This window comes from Alligator sinensis, unplaced genomic scaffold (genome assembly GCF_000455745.1).
Source record: "Alligator sinensis unplaced genomic scaffold, ASM45574v1 scaffold572_1, whole genome shotgun sequence".
NCBI lineage: Eukaryota > Metazoa > Chordata > Crocodylia > Alligatoridae > Alligator > Alligator sinensis.
Window position 1 is genome coordinate 470,935 of NW_005842288.1, and position 11,165 is coordinate 482,099.

General features: G+C 43.6%; 1 protein-coding gene across 23 annotated transcripts in view; it reads left to right on the forward strand.

The window, feature by feature from the left end:
- PIK3CB (phosphatidylinositol-4,5-bisphosphate 3-kinase catalytic subunit beta) overlaps window positions 1-10,180 on the forward strand; it is a 181,609-nt gene extending 171,429 nt beyond the window's left edge. For 21 of the 23 annotated variants that reach the window (XM_025209421.1, XM_025209412.1, XM_006028076.3 and 18 more), the window contains 3 exons: window positions 1,958-2,103; window positions 7,465-7,597; window positions 8,661-8,798. In XM_025209421.1, coding sequence (XP_025065206.1) covers window positions 1,958-2,103; window positions 7,465-7,597; window positions 8,661-8,798 — 417 coding nt within the window. Of the gene's footprint in view, window positions 1-1,957; window positions 2,104-7,464; window positions 7,598-8,147; window positions 8,232-8,660 lie in introns of all 23 variants that reach the window. The other 2 variants (XR_003095105.1, XM_025209409.1) reach the window with 2 other exon arrangements.
- Window positions 10,181-11,165: the final 985 nt, after the last annotated feature.

An 11,165-nucleotide genomic window follows, 5' to 3' on the forward strand; every position in this document is an offset into this window, starting at 1 on the left:
CCACATTAAGCCTTTTGGACAGTGTTGATTGAACTGTAGCCATAATCGGAAAACCTTGCAAAAACCAACCTTGAAAATATTGGCACAAGGGGTTTTAACTAGAGGTGCATACATCAGTCCAATATTGGATCGGCACCAATATAAAGAAAATTTACTATATCAGAAATCAGCCATATCAGGCCGATAAATGGCCCGTGCATGCATGCAGCTGCAGCGCAGCACAGGTTGCAAGGAGCATAGCTTGGCAGTTTAGAGAGCTGCGTCCAGCCGGTAAGTCTGGTGTGGTAGAAGGGGAGGGGGGAAGAAAGGAGTTGGAGGTGCAGATCAAGGCTCCCACAGTTGGGGAGGGGCTAGGGCAAGCACTGCCCTGCCGGGGCGGGCATGGGATGGTGCCTGCCGACGGGTGTGGGGAGCGGGGGTGGCTCCCGCCGATTGGCTTGGAGCTGCTGGTGCAGTGGCTCGGCCAGTGCTTGCCTGCTCATCCGGCGGCTCCCACTGTGCTGCCACCACTCGTCCAGGAGGGCACAAATTCACCATAGCCCCTTCCCAACACAGCCCCACCCCACTCTGCGCAGATCTGGGGGCACATGGCCACTCCCCTGTGACATTCCAGACAAGCGGTGGGAGCAGTGGCAGGAACCGCCAGACGAGCAAGGGAGTGCTGTATGAGCCACCAAACCAGCAGCTCCTGGCGGAGCAACACGCAGTGGCAGGACCTACCCCCACCCTCCCTGCGCACCTGACAAACCATGGCACCGTCCCGTGCCCACCCCACCCCGGCTGGGCAGCCCCTGCCCCAGCCCCACATCCTCTCTCACCGTGGGGGCCTTGATCTGCGCCCCCAATGCCCCTTCCCTTTCCCCTCCCCTTGCATCACAACAGACTTACCAGCTGAAGCAGCTCTCCACACTGCCAGGCTGGGTATCAGAAATTGGATTAGTATCAACTGATATGCATCCTTAGAAATCGGCTATCGGTATCACCTGCAAAAATCTCTATCGGTGCACCCCTAGTTTTAACCCTGTACAGCACAGTGTAGAGCCATGGAAGAAATGCCTGAAATAATTCATTCCAAGCAGGTTCTAGTGCCCAAAGCAGTATAGCTGTGTTGGCCTGGCAGCCAGTCTGGGCCCCTTAGTTCTGTTGAGGAGCAGGGTTAATTAGCCCAGGCAGAGCAACATACTAATGCAGTTGTCCAGCTTCCAATACCCAGACTAGCTGCTTTACAGTTAGCTTGGGTATCTGCATGGTACTGTATACTGCTTTGAACCCATGTCCCAAGTATGCTCTCAGGAGAAACATTTTCCATGTTGAATTTTGATTTTTATTGTAGTTTTTATCCTTTTTCAGTAAAAATCTGTCCATCTGTGGCCTACTTTCTTATTCTTAGAACAGCATTATCAACATTTTATTTATATATAGAAACATTTTCTCTGATACCATCCCAACAGTCACTTCTTCCCCTAAACCTTTGCCTACTTATCAGCCAACCAAAAGGACACCTTGGCCCAGCCTCAAGTTTGACTCTGAAAAGGAGGATGTGCAAGATTTCGTGAAATCTGCTACTGACTTGCTGTTGCAGACTTTACATGAATGTTGGTGATGACCAGTAGTATACAACCCTGAAATAGATAAATAATGTTCTTCATTGCCATAGCCAGAAACTGAAATCTGCTTACTTATGGGGAGAGTATTGCCTTCTTACATGTGCAGAACAGTCTGGCTATTGGCACTGATTTCTCAGTTTTAATTTTGAAACACTTTGAAAATAAAGAATTACATATCCTTTATAAGGATATGTCCTTATATGTCCTATATATGTCCTATATGGCCAGGGAATAGGGATTACTGAGAGGTGCATTTTAAGTAACTTGCTCTTGACAGGTAGATAACTTTTAAACAAATTAAAGAAGTAAAATATTTTCCTGGAGAAATTAATTTTCATTTCTATTTTTAGCTCTTCCACATAGATTTTGGGCATATTCTTGGAAACTTTAAATCCAAATTTGGGATTAAAAGGGAACGAGTGCCTTTCATTCTCACTTATGATTTCATTCATGTTATTCAGCAAGGCAAAACAGGAAACACTGAAAAATTTGATCGGTAAGTATTATTTAGATACCTGGAATAAAGATGTATTGTATGTCTTTGCTTTGCATCAAGAATAAAACTTGCTTCTCACTTCCACCATACTTTCCCTGCATGTATATTAAAACATGAAGTGATCTTCTCTACAGATGTGATTAGACTGAGAAACTAAGAAACCTTAGCAAAAATAAAGGCATTTTATCCACTTAAAGAAGAATCCATTTAATTTGAATATAAGTTTTAAGATACAATGCTGTGTCCTGCATTTATATAAGTATACCAAATATTGTTTCAAAAGTCTGCATTCTCACTGGTGATGCCACAACCACAAAACAGAGATCTGTAACTATATTATGTACTTGATATGATGAGAACTTGACATGATGAAAAAAGAAAAAAAGGGTTTGCTTGGAAGTACAGGAGTGTTTTAATTGGTGTTTCGTGTATCTGTAAATTACTTTCCTCAATGTAAAAGTAAGCCCCACATTTTTTTATCACACTTTTCAGTTGTTTTGTGAAAAACAATATCACCATTTCTGCCACCCTGCTGCCATTCCAGTACCATCAGATTCTAGCTATCACAGCACAGTTTTGGTGATAGCAGGCTGATTTTTCTACTGAGCATTATCAGATGCCCCTCTTTCTACCATGCTATCCAGCAACAACAATTAGTGTCATCAATATAGTTCTCCCTACCAGGATCATGAAGACAAGAGAGCTGGCATTCAAAGTTACTTTGTAAGCACCAACTTAACCACCTGCTTTCCATTGGTCTTTCTCTATCCTGACCTGGATGCATGGAGTACTTCCTAGATTCCTTTCTCCTTGTTCAGAGGCTTTCTGCATGAGCTCCATTCTTTGTGTGTTTGTACCTTGTTTTTTAAGTGTCAGCTGCTTTGCCTGTCCTTTTAATGTTCTCACATTCCCCTCTGAGAGCATAAAGCAAGTTTTCATTCCTTGCATCCTTTTTAATACCTCTGGCAGCAAAGATCAGTCTGCTTCTTTGCAAGTCTTATTTTAGTGTTAGCGCTTAGCAGTATAGTTATTAAGCAGTTAGTAAACTTTCATTTTGCTGTCGATTTTTTTTTGAGTGGTGCCCGGGGCCTAGGGACATTTTATTGTGGTATTGTACACATTTTTCATAGCTAGTACACCAGTTCTCCCACTCTCTAGTAGCAGAACTTGAGCTGCTACAGCAGAAGCTAAGCCTTTGGGCTAGAGATAAAAGTTGCACATAAACCAGTTTAAGTGATTGGAAACAGGTTTAAACCTGTAACAGAACAGAAGTTCAGTGCACTTAAGCTGCTTTCAAAATGGCTAAAACTGGTTTAAGATGAACCCGACTGGATGTAGAATCAGACATAACAGATTTAAGTCAAACCGGTTTATGGAACTTCTAGTGCATATCTCTTCCTAGTTCAAGTTAACTCATGGTTCCCCAGCATCGTCGGATGATTTGCAGCCCTGGGCTGTGCTGCCTACTCCAGCAGAGCAGGGTCTACTCTGCCCCTGTGTTCCCTACCCAGAACACTAGCACACCTAGCTGGCTGAAGAGAGGGTTGTGGGGATGGGGAACCCATCCCTCTGGCTCAGCACTGGACCCCCCCAGCCAGAAGCAGCCTGGGGTGGGGGTGGAGGAGGATCTTAGCTCCACCTCAGGAGCCAAGAGCGTGGCTGGAGTTCTCCAGCCATGCCTCCCTCCTCAGCGTCTGGCCCACATGGGGTTTGGTCAGGCGGAACCCGCACCAGGGCTTTGCTCCATCCCCCCAGAGACGGGAGTGGGACTGGAGTCCCTAGCCATGCCCCCCTTCTCAGTCTCTGGCCTGGAGGTTGAGGAGGGGGGCATGGCTGGGGGACTCCAGCCACGCTCCTAGCTCCCAGCTCCAGGGGTGGAGCCAAGTCCCATGTGGGTTTTCCCTGCCTGCCCTCCCTCCCCAGCCAGCCCAGCGACTGAGGGGGTGGGGTGGGGGAGGATGATGTAGCTGGGGGACTCCAGTCCTGCTCCTGGCTCCCAGCTCCAAGAGGTGGAACCAAGCCCCAGCACATGCTTCCCCTGCTACCTCCTTCAGCCGACCCAAAGACAAAGGAGAGGTCATGGTTGCTGGATTCCAGCCCCGCTCCCAGCTCCTGGCAGCTGGAGGAAATCCCTGGGTTTGAGCTTCCCCCTTCCTACTCTTCCGCCCCCTCCTGCCAGGCTTCTCCCATCTGGGTGTCTGGTGCCAGGCCGGAGGAGTGGGTTTTTCCCCTCCCATACCCCTACTTCAGCTGGCCCAGAGGCTGAGGTTGGGGTGTGACTTGGGGAACTGCATGGCTCCCAGCTCTCTGCAGTGGCCAGCAGGCTGGGAGGCATGCTCTAGTGCCTCCCACCCTCTAGGCATGCTCTAGTGCTACAGGTTTTGGCCACTGAAGGGGACTGGCTGCTTTTCCTGTTTGAAAAGTGAACATCAGTTCACTTCCTTATCAATTCAATTCATGCGGTTTAGAGAAACCTGCAAAGATTTAATTGATTCAGTCGTGGACTTTTTGACTGTCTGTACTTAGCCTTGAGTTGTAAAGCAACCCCCTCCTGCTGTTCTCCAAAGCTACCAGTCCAGTATTCATATACATGTTAGTCATGGCCCCACTGGTTACCCTGAAGTATGTGCCCATGTTCCCCCAATCCTCTGCAAGGCAGAAAAGTCAGGTCACCTTTCTTCTTACAGGAGGCTTTTTAGCTCTGTATATGTTATATTCCTCTCTGGATCACACCCACTGCTCTGCTGCACCTTTTAGTCATTCAGAGCATGGCAGCATATAGTCCTCAGCCAGCCGCTACGGTTCATTCGAAGACCCAGAAGGTTTTCTGTTTTGGCTCCAGCTTTTCTCAACAACAACGACCCTATCAACAATATTTGAGTTATTTATTAGCTCTGAAATAGTCTAGATTTGCTTTTCAGTTTTATAAGTGTCCACCTTAACAACAGCATTTGCCTACCACTCTCCCATCCAAGGTTACATTAGATATTTCACTTTATATGAGCTAGATTCCTTAAGCTTTTCCCTTCCTTCTTGGGATATTAGTATATTGATGGGTTGATGGTGCTCAGCAACTAGTTCACAATACTTCCTGTCAATGAAGACTCTCTTTTTAGTAGCTATTATATTAGGTAAAAGAGTAGGGAAGGATTCGAGACTTCATCTTTGTCTGTCCTTGACCCATTTCTTATGGGACTCTGTTATTTTCAGGCTCCGTCCTAAAGTCTGGCCTAGACTTGTTTAAGTTTCATTCAGAGTGATTTATTCATCTTCCAGGATGAATGCAGTCAAACATACCTAGACCATTTATGGCCTTTGCTGACAGAATTATGGGATAGGCAGTACCCTCACAGAATTATCAAAGTAGGTCTCTAGTAGGGGTTTGCGAAGCGGGCCATATTTGATTTGGATTTGGTTTCGGCCTGATTCAGGGGACAGTGATTTGATTAGTTGATTCAGATTGCTGTCCCAATTCGATTTGGCCAAATCCAAATCTGAAGATTTGATTCTGATTCAGAGAATCAGTGATTCAGTCATAGACACAGCTTTTAAATGTTTTTTTTGTTTTTTTTTTACATACTTTGAGGTACCAGACATGGCTCATGAACGCTGAGATGGTGGGGTGGATGGAGCATCCCACAGGAGCACAAGGGAGCCCCCTGCATGCTCAGCAGCAGCCCCCCTCCCCTCCCCCACCAACGCCCTGCTGGCTCAGTGATCGGCTGCACGGGGACCCTAGGTGCCCCCCCAGACCCAGGAGGCACCAGTCGCTGAGCCAGGGGGTAGGGGGAGGGCCCCCCATGCACTCCGCAGCGGACCTAGAAGTGGACTAGAAGTGCTAGTCCACCCCCGCCCCTCTCCCGTGCTCCCATAGGATGCTCCATCCTCCCCACCATCTTAGCATTTACAAGCTGCCTCGTACCTTGAGGTATGTAGAAAAAACATATAAAGCTGTGTCTGTCTGAATCATGGAATCTCTCCCAGTCAAATCGGAGGCTTCTGATTTGATTTGGAGAGATTAATGGGTTTCCTGATTCAATTCGGATATTCAGCCATTGAATCGGGCAGAATCTCCACTGAATCGAATCGGCAACCTAAACTTTGCACAGCCCTAGTCTCTATGTATATAAGAATGACTTTACAACTTGATCAGGTATGTTCCATATAGTCACATGTGGGTCTGTTTCTTCAGGCCTCAGGAAGCCTTTGCTACCTTTTTGGAAGAATGTCCCCGTCTCTCAGCTGCTTACAGTAGCAATATGGATTTTAACTGACACATTTACAAAATGCTGTTGCTGGTTACTGTTTTTCAATCAATCAGATACTCTTTTGGTAAGCATTGTTTAAGAAGGAGTAACAGTGCTGATTTCCACTGAAACAGACAATTGCTTGTCAGTCACCCAGAGTGGAGTACAAGGGGACTTTGAATTAACTGAAAAAGAGAGAATTGTCTCTTGCCTTACAGTAATCTCGTGTCCTGCTAGTGAAGCATAGTCTTTCTCTGACTGTTGGGCCCATTCTGCCCTTTTCTGCTGGTGGGCAGAGGTGTGATATTAGGGTGCAGGTACAATCTAAATAGATACTGCCCTGTAGCAAGAACAAATCCAAGCATACTTGTATTGGATGCTCATACTTTAGGAATAGAATCCATTTGGCTATGCATCTTAAGAACCACATCTGCTCGAGCATCCATAACTCCTTTCTTACCTTTTTTTCTCATTACTCCAAACTCTAACTCATCTACATAAATTAGGGTGGAACAGGAAGGGAAGAAATCTGGTTTTAGCAGATGATGAAGGACAGAAGGGAAGTATGGATTCATCATTTGTTCTTAAGACCTTGAAGCCAGCTCACAACTTTTAGGTTCTCAGCTAACAAGGAAAAAAACCAACAATGAAGCACCACAGTCCTTTCTTCTCTTTCTACCTCCTTTCTGCGTCTTCCTGGGAAGTGGAATTTTTCTGTGCTTTCCTCTGGTCTCTGCTGTCATTTTGCTCTGGAAATTGTCAACTGGCAAAGTAATCGGGAGAGCGATGTGTAGACATTGTTTGGCAAATCTCTTTGTTACTTCTTTCTGGTAGGCGGAGCTATAAAACTGTCTGCGATTGGAGATATGTTGCCAGTAAACCTACAGTTCAATTTGATGTTGTCTTGATGCACTTTGTATTGACAAACAAAAAGAATTGGAACAGTTGAAGGCTTAAAACGCACAAGTATTATATTAGACAGCAGTAGAATGATGAATTTACTTTCGTTTAAAAATATTTGCATTGGGATAGGAGACTCTATCTAAAGATTGCTCTCATTGTATTTTCTCATACTCCACACTCATTGTGTGTATATTTTTTGATGGATGTTAAGGTTCCGCCAGTATTGTGAAGAAGCCTACTTGATTCTGCGAAGACATGGTAACCTCTTTATCACACTCTTTGCACTGATGTTAACTGCAGGTCTTCCAGAACTAACATCTATCAAGGATATCCAGTATCTAAAGGTAAGAACAAAAGCTAAAGCTCAGTGTGACTTAGTACATCTTCTGGATTTGATCTTATGATCCCACAGCTAAGCAGCTTATTTTTCCAAGTCCATTTCTCTGAGATTCCGCTCCATATAAATGTTTTGAGATTTCCTCAAGCGCTTTCTAGAATGGAGATGCCAGTTTCCCTCCTCCATGCAGTATGTAAGACACTGAAACGAGATTTTTCTGTGTCAATATACCGATTCTCAGAGGTGCTAAGTGTATTTAGAACAGCATGTATTTTACATCAGAAATCAACCTGGGAGCCCAGTGATGTAAGGGGAAAAAAGGTTAACATAATTTCTGAGTCAAAATAAAAGGTAATAGCATCTAAACCAGGGTGCTGCAAGATCTTTTTAAGGGTGCCACTCACTATTAGCATTGATAAGTATGGAAACACTACCTCATAATTTACAAGATAAATCAGTGGTTTGAAAAAGAAATCCATTGTGTCAGAAACATTCTGACCTGTTGTGGTCTTTATGGATTCGTTGCAACTGAAGATTGCTTTATTATTTTTCTGTAGTAAAGAACTGAATGAAAGCGAAAAGCCAGCATTTGCTGAGAGGTGCCTTGAGTCTAAAGAGGTTGAGAACCATTGATCTAAACAGTAGGTAGCATGCCTTCATATTAGGGGCTACTAGGATATTTTAGAAAATAAAACAGACCAGCATGTTGTAACATGCAGCATGTTTGCAGCCTTCAGGCAAAAGTACATTTCCCATACCAGCTTTTGCCAGCGGTCATTTTTAGATTCCTCAGCTGATTCATTTCTCTGTTGCCCAACACTGAGTTGTCATCTTCAGGATGTTGCTGAACTGTGCGCTTAGGGACCTGTTCTTCAGCAATTCTCTTACTGTTTTAACAGGAAACAAGGAAACACTGGCTAGAGAGAGCACAGAAAGCTTCTCAAAAACATCCTACAGTTTCCTCAAGTTGAAAAAGCAGAATATGATTTTAGACTACTTTAGAATGCCAAGGGGGACATAAGCAGCTTTTATACTTTAAGCCTTATTTTTGTTTTCTTATTGTTCTGTAGGACTCTCTTGCCTTAGGGAAGAGTGAGGAAGAAGCACTAAAGCAATTTAAACAAAAATTTGATGAAGCACTCCGGGAAAGTTGGACTACTAAAGTGAATTGGATGGCTCACACTGTTAGGAAGGATTACAGATCCTAGGTGTGTTTTGGATTTGCACTAAGCCGACCGTTACCCTGCCAATGCGTGTTTTAAAAAGGGATCTGTAGCTTGGACCAACAGAATATTTAAAAAAAAGAAAACGGGAAATGGCCTGAATAATTCCTGATTCTTTTGCACTCTGCTTCCAAATGCTTGATCCCAAAATTTTTCTGTACAAATAGTAAACTTCCTGGATAATCAGTTCCTGCTGACTTTGCACACGGAGAGCTACTAGGCATTTTTTAATTATATGGTACTTTAAGACAGAGTAAATATTTGTTTTTATATGTTGGGGTAATATACTCTAACACACACTCAAGAGGTTGAAATACCTCTCTTGGAACAGTTCATTGTTTTAAAATTGAAGCTTAAAAGAGGAGTAAGGTGTTGTTGTTGTTTTTGTTGGGGGGGGGTTGATATCTTAATTTTGGCTAAAAATGACCATATTGTGTATATTTTTCATATGAAAACTGCCACACTGGCACAGATGGATTAAAACTACTGTAAATAGCAACCACAGTATTGTTTACTATAGGGAGCTGCTTAAAGTCTTATCCTGCTGCCAGAAGAACAGCATATAGACATTTGTAAGATTTCTTGGGGGAGTTCTTCAAGAAGGATGGAATACCTACAAGTGCTAAGTATTGGCCTGTTGTTCATAAATTCATACCGACTTCAGCTGGAGCAAAATTAAATCAATTGTGATTGCTTTTGAAAGTCCCTTCAAGAAGATGGAGAAATTTAACCTCTTCTTTTAACTTTTGCAAGAAGCAAAGCTATTCCATGTTTAGCAGAATTGCTTGAAAGTCTTCCATTGAAGTCCATGTTCCAGACTTGAGGCATGCACAGACCCACTTTGTGATATGTGTGTGCGTGTGTATATGCGTGTGTGTAATAAAGCACCAATTAACAGAGCATATGTACCAAAAAAAAGGAAATTGTTCAACAAGGCAATTATTTATGGTTTAAAAAAATCCGTGTGTAAAAATTGACATTGTATAAAACACCAATGAACTATAAATCTGTTTTTACTGTATTTATTAAAAGCTTGCAGTAACATTACTTTACCATGATATTTGTGTTCAGTTTAAAATGGTTGCTCAAGAAACAGGATTTGTTTTAATTTATTTTGTGAGGTACCAGGCTTTTTGGTGCTTACATGGAGAGCAATTTTGATATGTGCAATAGGAACTGCTGGTTTAAGGTGTAACATACTGTTTCTGAACATCAGCAAGATGGAACTTAACTACTGCTTGTTCTCCAAAGAACACTGGTAGCTCTCAATTCTTGTTGACATTTGAAATAGAATTAAATATATATTTACCTTTGACTAAACAATTGTTTTACATAGAAATTTCATTAAAGATGATTTTACTTTTGTTCATAGTGAATGTCTTGTTCTCTTTAAAGCTCAGAAGATAGATCTGAGCCCAGGTAGCGTTGTGTATAATGGCTTGGCTTTTTTTTTGGATATTCAAGGGCTGAAATGTCAGTACTGCTCTTCACTGTTGGGAATATTTTTTCCCTCATACTCTGCTGTTTCTTACATTGCAAGTAAAGTCTATTGTAACTGTTTGGTAATAGATCAATTGTTTTCTTATTTATTAATTATCACTGTGTGGTATATCATCCCTCTGCTGGCAGGAGCAGGAACAGGAACAAATGGTGGAAAGGGAGAAGAAACTCTTTCACTGGCCACAATCTGTCTTCAGAGTAAAGGGAGATGCATCATCTTCAGCTAATTAGTTACCTAAAAATGAGCACTCACAGCCTTTTGTTGGACATGTTTATTCTGCTGTGCAAGAGCAGAGATACTCAATAGGGCTGTGCAAAGCTTTGGCTGCTGATTCGGCAGCCAAATCTCTGATTCCGAATCTAATCAAGAGACCAATAAAAAGGTCTGAATTGATTCAAAGCCTCCGAATCGATTCAGAAAAGCCTCAGAGGAGATTTGGCGATTCGGGCAGTCCCTGCTTGCTGCCACAGGGAGCTGGACCTGGACTCCATGCCGGTAAGCGTGGCGGAGGGGCTAAAGGAGGGAGGAGGGGGACCATGGGGGGATCTCTGCCAGATGTGAGTTGGGGCCTTTTTTTTTAAGTGCCTGGACCCTGGGGCTGGGCAGGCAGCCATTGACGGGGCTTGGAGAGCGGGTATGGGATGGGGCCCGCTCGATTTGGAGATTTGGTCAATTCGGTGGCGGCTGAATCTCTGAATCGTATTCGGCCAAATCAATTCGGGACAGTGATTTTAATCATGGAATCGAATCACTGTCCCCCAAATTGGCCGAATCCAAAGCGAATACTAGCCACTTCGCGCAGGCCTAATAGTCAAATTATTTAGAGCTTGTGTGTCTGTTATTCAGTGAGA